The 15,260-nt window shown below is 44.4% G+C and overlaps 1 protein-coding gene across 5 annotated transcripts in view; it reads left to right on the top strand.

Annotated features, from left to right (window-relative positions):
* The window catches only part of PLCB4 (phospholipase C beta 4), a 1,177,624-nt gene that overhangs the window by 858,717 nt on the left and 303,647 nt on the right, over window positions 1-15,260 (top strand). For all 5 annotated transcript variants that reach the window (XM_086927702.1, XM_086927703.1, XM_086927699.1 and 2 more), the window contains one exon: window positions 6,201-6,291. In XM_086927702.1, the coding sequence (XP_086783828.1) occupies window positions 6,201-6,291 (91 nt within the window). The remainder of the gene's footprint in view (window positions 1-6,200; window positions 6,292-15,260) is intronic.

Genomic DNA, 15,260 nt, shown 5'->3' on the forward strand with positions numbered 1-15,260 from the left:
TCTATTGTCTCATTTATCGCTCCTACTTTCTCCTTCTCTTTCTCTCTCTCTCCCAATCAATCTCCTTCTACTTCTTTTGCCTTTTTCTATCTCTTTCCCTTTTCACACCTTTACCATTGGCTGTTTCATTGGTCACAGCACTGTATTGGAAATAAGGATTTTGCTCCAACTTCCCAGTTGGAACCCAGCAATTAGTAATGTGCCTACAGAAGTAAGTTTAATGTCCACATGTAGCAAGATACTCAATCTCCCCCAGTCCTAGTGAATCAGTGCAAGGTCTTGACTTAGAAGTCACCAGACAGTGGCAGTGCCCTTATATTCTGTGGTACATCCATCCCGATGGGGCCGATAGCCCTCCCCCTGCGAGAATGCCAACCTCTAACCCGTTTTGTAAAAGGGTGGCTGTACTAGACACAAAGCATCAACATTGGCAGACAGTGAGGCAGGAAGTTGGTGGCTATACAGAAACCACATTTCTCAGAGGCCTTAAACCCAAGTGGAGGAGAGTTGAAGTGTCGGTTACTTAATAATATGAACTCAAAAAGGCATACACTACCTCAGTAAGAGGCTCTCTAATGCCAATATCATCGGTTCACAACACCTGAGCCTGGCATATGTTTAAAGTCACTGTAGGTATACAGATATTTTAACATCATATTTTAACATTTAAAGAGTATTGCCTTCCGGCTGAAGATGGGCATTATACATGGATACACACAAACATAAAGCTGAGAAAAATTACTGATTTGAACAGATCCATAATAAGAGAGGCACATGAAATAAAATACAACCTCAATGACTTTCTTCAGGAATATATATGACTTCCAAATGTTCAAAAGAAAAAAAAAACACCTGCGTCAATAACACCAGGTGCCTTATGATGAACTCATACTGTGTCCTTGCATCCATTTGTTATGAAATAGCGCTGTGCATGATAACTCCACTAGTGTGCAATATTGTATCTCGGAAAGAGGGAGCACAACCATCAGTCCATGTTTCTGAGTTTTGATGTCGGTGTCATATGCTCTGACTATGAATAAGTGCAGATCCAACAGAATGGAATTTATTGAAAAGTGAGTGCACGGTGACATAGAATTAGTTCGTGAGATGGCATTTGACTGGTGTAATAGGATATACACTTACATAATCTACGTATGAGCATATATCATAGAAGATTGATTTACAATAATGAACGAGTTCAATGGGTGTCATAGTTGTTGCCAGTCAATTTCCATTCAATTTTAGTGATTACACACCCAGTTCTAAAATAATTCGCATTCTCAACGAAGTGTAAAGACATTTTTGCAGCATGTGTTGCTATTAATTACTTGATTTGCACACTGCTAGCATTTAGTTTTGTGCTCATAAGGTAACAACTTATTTTTCTTCGAATAAGGGGTTTCAGTTACAAGGTGACGTTTGATACTGCACCCTGAAAACCAAAGTGCACCCTGCATCCTGCAGGCTCCACCTTAGAATTTTTGATTCATTTGGTTCAGACGTGTTCCTGGGTACTCTGTTGTGCTGCTCATCAAACTCTACATTTTGATGTGGGAGGACCACGGTCTGCTCGTGAAAAATGCTCAGTTCATATCAAATGACCCTGGGGCCTGGTCCTATAAGTATTGCTCATTAATGGTGATGGTTTTCAGGACCTACCTTATAGATTTTCCCTTCTTACAATAAATAAATTACTGTGGCCTTACCAGCATAGATTATGTAACCTCTAGCTACAGAGGGTCCACAGCTTAAGTGTTTGTTGAACTTATAATGCCCTTCATTTGAAAACAGTTTGGCACTGATGAGATCAGATGTGGTCCTATGACTCCACAATGCAGCGTCAATAATGAGACACAGTCGGCCACAGTCACTGAACATATTTAGAAGCCGACTCTGATAATGGAGAAGTGTGGCTCACTGGTTAGAGCAGGCAGACCCTGAAGCAGAGGTCAGACCCGGGACCAGGGTTCAATTCCCCGACGCGGCAGGGTCTTGAGCTCAAATGTCCATGGACTCGATAATTCTCGCTTCGGTGCCTGACCTAATCATGGGTTCACGCTCTGCAACTCTGGGCATTAAGCTTGCTTAATCTCCACAACGCCCCCCCCGCGGCGGGATGCCTGGCTTTCACCTTGGGGATGCCCTATAGGGGCTATCTCACAGGGAAAAGCCAGGACGGGTTCCCAAGCAAGCGCGGAGAAACCCCTTCGGGGGTCGATTCTGGCGCTATATAAGAAACATAATAATAATAATAATAATAATAATGGCAGGTAGGACCAATGCAGTAATATCCAGGGCACTAAATGAAACCTCCACCTTTGAGTAAGACCACAACTCAGGTTTTGATTGATAACTTCATCCCCTCACCCGTTTCCTCTGGGAGCTACTACTCCTCCCTCCACCAAGGATCCTTCTTCTGGGGTTCAACCTCAAATGAGCCTTTGCTTCACACCCATTAATGGTCCAGGGAGCTCAAATGATGCTCAACAGTCAGACTTACTCCCTAATGTCAAACCCATTCTGTGGTGAAAGGCGTTTTTGATGCAGGAACACCCTTGAGGCATGATGAGTGCAAGGGGTCCCTGAGCTACCGTTGATGCTGAGACCGGCTTTGAAGTCGGCACATCATCTATGCCCATCACTCCACCTTCTCACCAGGAAGAGGGTGAACAATCTGACAGTAAACTGCTTATCATATATATTAATACCAACCATGCTCATATTCGTGTGTGGCTTCTTCCTCACTCCATGTTCCACATAAATAGAGCAGATAGCATTTAAAGAGGATATTTCTGAGAAATCAAGAGCTTACCATATTCCTGAAAAGAAAAAAGGCAATTCAGTTGTGCTTCCTTCCCAAGCACATATGTCCATATATGATTAATATTAAGACTCTGACCAGGACCATTAATCTTATCCATGGCCACCTTATCAGGAATCAGGGCAACTGCTGCACAGGAGCATCCTTTCTGGGTTATAGTACAGATCCACAGGACAACACGTCCTGAAAACCATAACCTGTTAAAGTTTAGCCGCTAGATGACACCTCTGCATACACCTTTGTCATAGCAAGAATAGCTGCGCACCACAGGGTTTCAATCTATGTGGAAGTGAATGCCCTACTCAGTTTCTTGCTACAATCAAAGCAATGCTGAAGTGCTCCAAAGAAATCAACACCATTAAGGGCAAAATGATCACTCCTTGGAAGAAATTTAAAGCAGCATCACAAGATCCTCTCTTTAATCATTGGGAATTCCCACCAAACTCCCTGGTAGTTCATAATACATGCAAAAGGGATCTCATGCAAGGCATAGGGGATACTCTTCCAGCAGACCAGGAGAAAAAAAAGATGGATGGGCTGGGAAATGTGTGGCTTTTGGAGCAGCCACACATTGGTATGTAGCCAACTCCATGGCCTCACAACCAGGTACGACAGGGATCAATGGGGAAAATTGGAAGAGTTGCTAACATCTACATCAGACCCCTTTGAGAAAACGCCTGCAAAAATTGTTGAGGAAGGCAAGGTTTAACTAATGCAAACATTTATTGTGCTTTAGATACAGTGGATACAGCCTCCAAACACATCAACAACAATATCCTACTCTGCTGTAAAGCTATCAGTGTGCTGGAATACCAGCAGCCTAAAACTAGGCCATATTTACAAGTGAGTAATGCAGTGCGGTGCCGCAAGCCATTTGGCTGCACCCCACTGCGTTTCTTTTGAAGCAAAGGGATGTGTCAAATTTACAACAATATGACGTATCCCTGAACTCTCCCCTGCTCTGGCATACAATTGAATGCCATGTGCCACTGCAGGCACCGTTGCACCATGGCCGAATTCATCTCAGCCCAGGGCCAGGTCTCATCCAGATATTATTTTAATACACTTTTTTCCTGTACAGTCAGATTCTGACAAAAATTGCTTCTATCACAGAGCCATCCTCAGTTGCTCCATCAGTATTTTGGTTCAGATTCTCATCAGAGTTAGCCTCCACTAGGAAATGACGATGGAGATGATGGGGATGATTTTCACAACATCATGATAATGAAACTTTGTCCATGGACTTACAGGAAGCCAGAGAGCTGGATTCTTCCCTTATTACTGGTTTGATTCCCTCCTGAGCCACCAACAGAAGAAAGAGCTTCCCTCACTCTAGTGATTAAACATGCTTCTGTGGCTCTATATCTACAACATCCTTCTGTAGAAGTCAAAACAAATGTTCTTATTGAAGTTTACAGACTGGTTAGTCTTGCTTTGGGCCCTTACTGCAGTTCAGTTTGGCCCTAACTGATACATTGATGGGCATTTGGTCTAAGCCTGGCTCATGCCCTCCAATAAACAGGGGCAAGTGAACCTGAATCTTTGACTCACCACCCTTCTCCAGAGAGTCTGGTGGTCTAACTTTCAACAGCAAGGAAATTCCCAATTAATTTCTTGTGATACATCCCTCCCCAAGCTAGACAGGGAAACAAAATGATTTGAGTCATTTGGTAAACAAATGTTTTCTTCCACTAACTTAGCTTCAAGGTCAGTCAATGCAAGTTAGCAAGTTGCCTATTTGGATGTTATACACAAGTACTCTGGGACATGGTCAGATAGATCTTGCTAGCAGTCCAGGTGAAGTTCCTCCCTGGCTCAAACTGCTCAAAATGGTCACGATGCAGCCAAAGATGTATGTCAGGCTGGCCTAGACGCAACCAATTGTTTTGGGTAAGCAGTTGGCGTTAGGGTGGTGCTCCGTCACCATAAGGGGATGACATCTAAAGGCTTTTCTGGTGATGTTCAGGCATCCCATATATATATGTCTTTTGATGGATCTTGCCTTTTTGGAGCATATTCCACCCTAGAGCGCTTCTTCAAAGAAAGCCACAACGTGGCATACTCCTTGGCCTTTTCAACACATGTCAGAAAAGTTCCCTCATCAATTTTGTCCTTTCCGGATCTCCTCCAGAAACTCAGCTAAAGGCAGTGCCAGGGTCCACTTCAGTTCATTGCATGAGTGAGCTCCTGGATCTTTCGGTGCAGCCTCCTTTCACCACCCCGCCATTGACTCCTTTTAATGTTGGTAAATTCATCATCCTCTCAACATTATTTACTCTTCCCTCGAAAGAGTCGGAGAGACGCAAATCAGTTTGATCCACTCTAAACTTTAATATTGATTGCACCAAAAGCCATCAGGATGATAAACAGCTTTTTGGGGGATTTCAGAGGAAAGCAGAGGTTATTTGGTACAGAAAACTGACTTTGTGGAGGTGGATAATCCTCTACATTGAGATCTGCTATGCACTGGTCAAGAAGTAGACTCCGGTGGCACTCAGGGCTTCCTCCACCAGAGTCAAGGCTGCTACCACTGTATTGGCATGTGGAGTGCCTGTTCCTCACATCTGTAAGTGACCACGTTCATGAAGCATTTGCCTTGACAGCGAGGTTCAACAGGAACGGCATTTCGCCCATTCAGTCCCACAGGGCTTTTTAGTCTGGGCCCACACCACAAACATTCCACCTTGGGAAGTACTGCTTTGGTATTTATTTTAAAGGTTAGGAATCTGTGGTTAGAAGTATCCATCAAGACAATAAGTAACTTACCTCCAGTAACACTCTCTCCGGTGGATACTCTATTGAAGCACAGATTCCCTATTGCCCTCCAGTCCACCTGTTCTGTGGAGTGGTCTCTTTTCAACATCTTAAAAAGTCCCATATTGGAGATCTGCATACCAGTACCTCCAATTAGTTCATGGCCTGTTTCTGATGTGTAAAGGGAGTCCAGAAAGAAACTGCTTTTGGATCTAGTGTGGCACTTAGATAGAGTCTCAACCAGAAAGAGCATTTCCAAAGGTAAGTCACTTGTTCTTCTATTACTAATTGTTACGATTGGTCAGGTAATGCAAAATGCATTGAAGAAACCACACTGGGCTAGATTACATACGCCATACTTTTACTGCAACATTTGTATTTCCGAAAAAGAGCATAAACAATATTCAATGCAAATTTAAGGACACATTTTCAATCTCATCAGTGTATACATAATAGTCAATGTAATCCAAAACTGTGCAAATGGGGACTGGCAACAGTGAAATCTTTCTGAATATGTTTTTGCTGTCGAGTTGTATAGACTATGCTTAGGAGTAATGATTTCAGCATGCAAATAAAGGAAGATTATTCTTGCTTTTGTGCATTCCTCTTTTTCTTTCTGTTGCAGCTTGAGCCAGGCCGGCCGTTACCATCCCCCAATGAACTTAAGAAGAAAATACTCATAAAAAATAAACGGTTAAAGCCTGAAGTAGAAAAGAGTAAGTCACAAGTTATTACAAATTGTTAATAATTTCAACGTTAAGAAAAATGACTAAAGCTCTCATTTATGGATTGTTTTTTGTTTTGTTTTTGTTGCAAATGTAGACATTCCCCTCAGACCCATAGAAACTGTACTAGGTCTATTTACAGTGGATGACTGAAAATGTTAATGGAAGAAAAATATAAATTAGTTATCTTTTTAAGTTGTTGACAAAAGTTATGCAAATTCACTTTTTGGGGCCTCAGTACCCCTATACTTTCAACCAAAGTGCTTCTGAAAATCATTGGCATTCTATGTTATTCTGATAACTGTCAGCTTAACATTTTGAACATCTAAAAAATCCGGCTTGACAAATGCAATATAAATTGTTATTGTTATTTTGGATTTGCCAAACCATTCTTTACCTATGCCTTTTTTATGGATGTCCTTGCCAACTTTTTCCTTTTTTCCTTAATTTAAGGGGCACATCTCCCATAATCCTCTTTTTACATGCCCGCTCTGTCTCACCTGTGTAAATGCGACTTGATCCCTATTACCCCATTTCTTGTCTCTGTTCCCTCCCCTTCCGACACATGTAAACTGCCTCTTCCAATCTGTACCATTCCTGTTTTCAACATAGTATTTTGTCCACAGTTTCCCCTCCATCTCTATACCTTCCCATGCTATTCTTTTTGATCCATCACCATTGCTTGACAATATCTGTTCAAATTACTTTGTTTAGTAGGCAATCTCCTTCTCATCCTCATTTTCCACTCCAGTCTCTGATTCACAATCAGGTCCTGGTCAGTGCTTAATTTGAGCCAGTGCATTCCGGTGCTCGACAACTGCACTTAATTGTCAACACCTGCACTTATGACAGTCTGCCACATGGTGGTGCTGTTTTTCTACTGTCATTGGCAGCGCTTTCAGGTGTAACGAGTTGTGCGACCTGCATTGTCCTCCTGACGAGAACTCTGGCATTTATTTTGTTACAGATTAAGCAATGGAGACACAGACTATGGTAACCCATTCTTTTTTTATGTTCATTCTCCTTATTTTTTTTTATTATGAATCATGCAATTTTAATGCTGCTGTAATTTTTGTTTTTTATTTGCCCACCATGTAATGAAAATTGTGTCCATGAAGTTTCTTTCATGAGTTTGTCTTTTTCGTTCAGAATTTGACCATACTTTAAACAGGCTGATTGAACTTTTGTTACATTAGATTTGTCAGAGTTATCTACACTAACTGACTTTTGTGGGGACCACATGGGGCCAAAAAATGCATCACTAAGTATATTTGATCAATAACTTTTAAAGTGTAAACTACAACAAAAATGTCTGAAATGTCCTAACTCATAAATGAACACCTCAAGATGAGCTAGTGCCAAAAGATTGCTAATATACATATATAGATAGATTACTCAGTGTAGTTATAGTTATGACCGGGATTCCATAGGGAATAGATTTTTTGGCTTGCTAATAAGTTGGATGACATCTGACGAATCTTCATGAAACTTTCCACAAAACAGGGGGTTCAAGCCAACTCAGCCTCTTTCTGGAAAGTTGTGGCCTGATCTGTCAAGCAGGGGCCGATAAAAAAGGGTTCTCAAAACACGTTTCCACTTGCAACTGCTGAACGGAATTACAGCAAATTTGGCAGAAAGTAGACCTTTCCACAGAAAGCATGCTTTTTGTGATCTGGTGTAAATCCTTTCAGTAGATTTTTAGAAATTATGGTGCAAAACGTATGTAAAAATGGGACCAGCAGATCAAAATATAAGATCTGAATGGCTGCCTCACATCACCAATGATGCCTTTTTAAGACTTTGGGGCTCAGACATGTGTCCTGATACAAAAAACATTAAAAAAACATATAGGCCAGCAGGATAGAGATAATCTAACCCTCTAGGCCTTGTTTGGGGCTCACAGAGCCCCCGACTCCTGGGTAATGTATATATTTTCAACTCTACCACTGTACATTTTTTCTAAAAAGGGCGAGTTCTGGTCCTTTACAAATAAAATGCCAGTGGGCCAGGGTGTAGCGAGTCAGCACATTGATTAGAAATGTGTGTCACCCTCCCAAAGCCATCCAAAAGCCCCAGGTCCCCATGCCCTGGGCCACATCAAATTTATTAGGGGTGGGGACGTTAGGCCTTTATCTCCCAGCCATGAAATTACCCCGGGGGACCCCGGCCTCTGGGGCCTGATGCATATATGTTTGGGGAAGGAGCATAGGCCTCTCTCTCTGAAACATGTGGGGACCCCATCCTCTAGAACACTGTTGTTTCTTGCTGCAGAGTGGCTCCCACCAGGCAGTAGAAGGCAAGATAGGATTGCTCCCTCCTAGTGGAAGCAAAAAAGAAGCAGAGTGCGAGCAAAAGAATGCATCCGGTGCCTGCCGGCTCCTAAGATGGGTGCAGGCAGGGGAGCTGGAGGGGTGAAGGAGGCAATGGGCCTAGCCCTGTAGCCCCCAACACTTAGGGATGTGGTTGTTACTGATGATAACACTGTGCATAGTGTTAGCATGAGCTATACTATTAACTTTAACTGGTGAATTTCAGTGTTTATGTTTTTTTTAAAAATGTATTTTATTATTTGGTTTTAAGTACATTACAGTAGTACAATTCAGTATATTACACAGTGATTTATAACATACCGTTGGTAGTCTCTTCCAGTACATAGTCCGTCTTCAACACCTTACATAAGGCAATACAATGAATGACATAGTACAATGAGTGACAAAATAATGACACAGGACTCCATGGGTACTCAATTCAGTGGCATAAGTGGGCTATCTCAGGGCCTAAGCGCTAGATACATACGTAAGCAATACCTTTTTATCTGCAATGGTGCTAAGTTCCTCTTGTTCGTTCAGGCCCACCAAGCTACGCATGCACTGGACTTACGCAAGGGATATGTCTCAAAACATTTCCCATATTACTCATGCATCATTTAGTATCGTGGTAGTTGTGTTGTCTGAAGTCTGTGATAGTAGATAACCTTGTAATGATCCCCATATGTCTTTTGGTTTGGAGGCATGTGGCAACAGTTCAGCAAATGTGGTTGTCTGCTCCTGACAATATATGAGGTCTGCCAACCAATCCTTAAATTTCGGGGCTCGACCCCTCCCCTATCTACAGGCCACCCTCCGTTTAGCTAATAATAACGATATAGCTAGGAATTTCCTGTATGTTTTGGATATCTGTGCCGTGTACCCAAGAAGGGCAAGCAATGGATCTCGTACCAGGCTATCAGATATCATTTTCTCAAGTGCCATGAACACCTGGTCCCAGAATTCCTGTATCCTCCGACATTCCCAGGCCAGATGTAAGAATCCCGCCCCCGGCTGTTGGCAGTGCTCGCACCTATCAGTCTCAGTGAGCTTGAATCTATATTTCTTCATCAGGGTATAATATAGGCGGTGTAGATACTTATAATGTATCACTCTCAGCCTGCAGCTAGCCGAGATCTCTGCTGTTTGTAGACAGCAATACTGCCACAGGTCGTCAGTAATTTCCCACCCTCATTCTTCACCCCAGTGCATCCTTGCTGGGTTAGGAAGTCCTTCCCTGTGCATGCGTATGGTGTTGTACAAACCTGAGACCAGGTGCTTTCCGTCAGTGTATCGCAGCATTTGGTGTAATGGTATTCAGTGTTCTGGCTCCTGTGGGAAGTAGGGGAGGGTTGAGCACATTCTCTGCCTTAGCCGTACATTCAGGAATCATCTAAGGGTGTGTAATGTACCCCTTGTAGAAAATGCTCCAAGGTGCAAAATGAGTTGACCCCTCGTGAAACAGGTCTCCCCATGTATCAATGTGAGCCCCCTTGCATAAGCCTCAAAATCCCTGTTCCTGTAATAGAGATAGACTAGGGTGATGAGACAATGGAAGTTGAGGGGAATAAAGGAGAGGCATGGCCAGAAGGGAGGTTATCTGGTTCCAGGCATCTATCGTACTGGTGATAGTAGTAGGTGGCATTGTACAGGAGCGCATATGCCCATGTATCAGCCCATTCAGTGGAATTGGATCTGCAAGCCAATCTTAAACTGCTATTTGCGGCATATACCGAGGGGGTGCACCCAATAGTAGGCATAATGCGCTTGCGGCCTGGTTAATATCAACCACTTGAGTCTGGATTGTTTCTTCCCCCAGAGCAGTCTAATTAATTCAGAGCGTAATGTCTTTAAAAAAATGCCGTCCAGGAAGACAGGGGATATTGAGGAATAAATAAAGAAATGGAGGAAGTATGACCATTTTGATAAGGGATGCCCGCTCCGCCAATGATAGGGTTAAGGAAATCCACCGTGTGACGTTAGTATGTAGTCGTGTTATAGCTGTACCATAATTCACTCTTATAACTTCATCTCTATCCTTGGTAATCTGTGTGCCTAGATATCATAGGTCTGTATCGCACCATGCTAGTGGGAAGTCTAGAGGAAACTGAGTCACCCCTGGTGTGAGGGGGAAGACTTGAGATTTACCCCAGTTGATGCTAACTCCAGATAATCTGCTGAATTGTATAAATTCGCGCAATAAGGGGTTGATATTATGTTGAGGATCTCTGACGTACAGCGCCATGTCATCAGCATATAGTGATATTAATATTTGCCTTAGACAGCAGCAAAATGCCTTATCTTGTTGTAACTGACGAAGTCTAGCAGCCAGCGGCTCTACAGCAAGAGCAAACAAAAGCGGGGAAAGCAGACACCTCTGACGGGTGCCCCTGGGGTTGACAAGTGGTTGGGACACATGACCATTTATCAGTATCTTAGCAGCAGGTTGATGATACAGTAGTTTAAGCCAGGATAGATTTAGGGGTGGGAATCCCATCCGCTGTAAGATTCAGAATAGTATCCCACTCCACCGAGTCAAATGCCTTGGAGGCATCAAGGAACACTGCAGCGAATGGGATTTCGTGAGTGTTGAACCTCGCATCTTTGGCGTGGTTTCCCCCTATCTTTTTGCCTCTACCTCCTGTATTTTTGCTGTGCTGGATTTCGTTTTTGCTGTTTTAGATGCTTTGGGCAGTTTGTCACTGCTGTTCAGTGTCAAAGTGCGCGTGCTCCCTGTCTAAATTGATATTGGGATTGGTTATCCATGATTGGCATATTTGTGTCACCAAGAAGTCCCTATTAAAGTGCACTGAGTGTGCCAGGGCTGGTGAAAACAAATGCTACTAGTGGGCCTGCAGCACTGATTGTGCCACCCACATGAGTAGCTCTAAAATGGTGTCTCAGGCCTGCCACCACAGTGCCTGTGTGCAGTCTGTGAACTGCTGTGTCCTCCTGGTCAGCGTCCCCACTGGCCAGGCCTAAGACTTCCCTTTCTGAACACATTGGTCACCCCTATGGAAGGCCCAAGGTACCCCCTTGGGCAGGGTGCAGTGTATGTGAAAGGTAGAGCATGTACTTTTGCAGGCGACATGCTCTGGTAGTGAATTACTGCCATTTTCGTTTTTTACTATTGTAAGGCTATCTTGCCCCATAGGCTATCATGGGGGATGCTGGCTACAGTGGCTACCAGTATATCTTCCCATAGGAGCAAGATAGGACATAAAAGGCTGGTATCCCTGAACTCAGAATTTAATAACACATCTTTTAGGAAAGGTTGTTTTTAAATCTGTGTTTGAGAACAGCACTTTTAAAAAGTTGCTGGTCTCTTGTCTGACCCTTCTGTGTGCCTTGGCCTGTTTGTGAATTGTCTGTCTGGTTTGAGAGTGACAGGGACTGGGAGCCCCAGGAGGCTGGCTGAGTCAGCCCTAGGCTGAATGACTGCATCTGCATCTTGAGTGGTGGGAGGGGATAGCACCTGGGACTGAATAGGGCTGTGCCTGCCTTTCACAATGCTGGCTCCACCTCCTGCTGGGTGGCTGACCACCCTGCCCCTCTCCCTGAAAGGAAAGGAGAGGCCAGGAAAACAAAGTGCTCAAGGAACACCCAGAACTGGCTCAGACCGGGCTCAGAGCCCTCCTGCACAAAGGGATCAAAGACTTTCAGGGGTATAAGTACAGGAACCCTGACTACAGAAAATTAGATCATCCTGGAATCAAGAAGGAACCTCTGCCAAGGAGAAAGCTGAAACTGAAGAAGGAAGACTGTCCTGCTGTTGCTCTGCTGGACTGACCTGCTGTTGCTTTGCTGCCAAGGAGAGGGGAAGGATTTTGCTTTTGGTGCTGTGTCCCCTTGCTTGAAGGAATCTCCAAGGGCCTGAGAAGAGCTGGCTCCCTCTTAAGAAGTCTCAGGAACAAAAGGTCTTCACCCCCAGCTTCCCTGAGAACTCTGCTGAGAGAGTTCTGTCCTTCCTAGAGTGCTTGGACCAGTTGTGGTGCCTCTGGAAGTTGTACCTGTGTTGAGAAGCTGGAAACCAAGCTTTTAAGGACTTTCTGCAAGTTTTGTCGCATTGCTCGCTTGCGGAGCGCATCCCCGACAGTGCAAGGAAATTCCCACCGCTACGAAGGCAGAGATCGGCGCAGCGCCTGTTGCTGCTGCCAGAGTCATCGCATCCTTCGTTTGCGGGATGCACCAGACCGGTGCGGAAAGATTACCATCGCTGCGAGTGGCGTGGCCGATAGGAGTCGCAAGATTCAGGGGGTTTCCCTGGCTTTAGCAATTACATAACTATTGCTTCCCTCATCCAGGGGGGTAGTATCCCTACCTCTAGGGATTCCTCATACACGTCCTTTAACACCAGCGCCATGATGCCAATGTAGCTTTTATAAAATTCAGCCGGCAGTCCGTCTGAACCAGGCGCTTTCCCATTCTTTAGTTGCATTATTGCTTCCCTGATCTCATCTATTTTAAATGGGAGACTAAGTAATTCCCGTTGTGAATCACTAAGCCAGCCAAGTGCTACCTCACCTACAAAGTCATCTAGATCAAGGGAGCCGCGTCTCTGAGATGAGTATATCTTCTGTAATATGTGACAAATGTGTCCAGAATGGTTAATGAATCACGTTGCAGTAAGCCGCTAGGTCCCTGTATCTCTAATATATGAGTGTTGAAGCAGGGACATCTCGTCACTTCTGCTAGCGCTTTGCCCGGTCTCTCCCCTGCGGGCTACCCAGTAGTGTCCCTTAAATTTCGACATCCTCTGCGCAGCGTCTTCATATTCGGAGATTCTCTCCCGGAAGTACTTTTGTACGTGTCCCATCTCCCCACGAGTCATCCGTCTCTCCTGGCCCCATAATTCTCGTTCTAAGGTTTGTAATGTGGTCCGTATATCTTTTAATACCCCAAAGCTCTTGGAGATACAAACGCCTCTTATCGTCACTTTAAAAGCCTCCCATATCAATTCGACACTATCCACTGAACCCTTGTTTCTAATAAAGAAATCTTTAGTTTCCTCCCCCAATTCCGCTTGAAAGACTATATCTAACAGGGCCATAGGCTGCATTCTCCAGGTCTGCCTAGGACTATTATAACCCGGTGGAGTGAACGATACCTTTACGGGACAATGATCGGAGAATGTCCTAGCCAAGTGCATCACACTGCATATAGCTGACCCCGGGCCACTCGAAAGTAGACAGTAATCAATACTTGCCCATGTCCCTCTAGGATGTGAAGTGTGTGCCCTCCTGTACCTGCGTATGCGTGTGTCTCCAGCTATCAATCAGCCCACCTTCCTCAATTATACCCCGCAGTGCTTCCTGCCCGTATAGTGATGTGTTGCCACGTTAGATCTGTCCTGGTGTGGATTTAATGAGACGTTGAAGTCCCCCCCAGATTATGTGAGTGGAACCAACCGTCAGAATTTTGCATCACAGTTCCGTAAAGAAGTCTGGACTATCCGCGTTAGGACCATAGCAGTTTGCAAGCGTCACGGAATCTCTACCCAGGCGACCCCACGCAACAATATACCTGCCATGGGGATCCTCTATCTCTCCCGCTCATTCGAACCTGGTTTGTTTTTTAAAGAGTATTGTTGTGCCGTGGGCATAGGGGGAGTAAGAGGAGAAGAGTCTACAACTCACCCACTTGCTTGCGAAGGTGTGTGTGACTCTGGGATTAAGGTGGGTTTCCTGCAGCAAAGCAAAGTTTATCTGTTGCCTGTCTAGATAAGCCAGCACCTGCCTCCGCTTTCTTGGGTCTCCCAGGCCCCAAACGTTCCTGGGACAACACCCTTACTGTGGTGCTATCCTCCTGTGCCATTGTACCTTCTTGTACCTATCTGATCGGTGCATTGTGGATATATATACCCCCAAGTTCTCATAGTTAAAGAGATATACAAATGTAAAACAGTACTCGCATTTGAATCACTGTGACCTCATAACTCCCATCCCTTTATCTCCCCCACCCATGGAAGCATCCCAATCATGCCAGTCGTAAATATCCTCCCCCTCCCCAACAGCCCTCAACTCCTCCATTGTAACAATTAGATTTAACCCCTCCCAATTCGAACTTGAGAGGAGAATATAGAAAAACAAAAGCAAGTTAAGAACAGTAGTGGGGCATTCCCAGGTGGGGCCATGCAGCTGGGTGGCCCACGAGTACCCCTCGTCAGATCCGGTATGTAACATCTCGTTGTTAGTCCCTGGATCGACTTCGAGGGTGGTCGGCTATAGACAAACTCCGCCGCCTTCCGTGGGATCAATCAGTAGCAGTTCCGTAGCACTCATATGCACAGTGTCTTATCCAGCAATCTAATACAATTCCACAAATGTAGCTATGGCTATGGGCCGTAAGACATCTCCCATCTCCTGTCAAAGTTATTCTACTGCGGTACTCATTCCGCTTCTAGCTAATGAGAGCGCGGTGAGTCCTCCGATGTTGATGTCTATCTTCTTTGTTTACGAAATTGTTTGAGAAATTCTTCCACTTGTTGAGGTTTTGTGAAAACTTTTGAGTCCCTTGGTGGGTAATACGGAGACGAGCTGGATACAGGAGGGCGTAGCCGATTTGTGCTTGTTGCAGCTTTTGTTTCACCACCAAAAATGTACGCCTTTCCTCCTGTATATGTAGCGTAAAGTCAGGGTACATTGTAAACGATAT

This window comes from Lissotriton vulgaris, chromosome 6, assembly GCF_964263255.1.
Source record: "Lissotriton vulgaris chromosome 6, aLisVul1.2, whole genome shotgun sequence".
NCBI lineage: Eukaryota > Metazoa > Chordata > Amphibia > Caudata > Salamandridae > Lissotriton > Lissotriton vulgaris.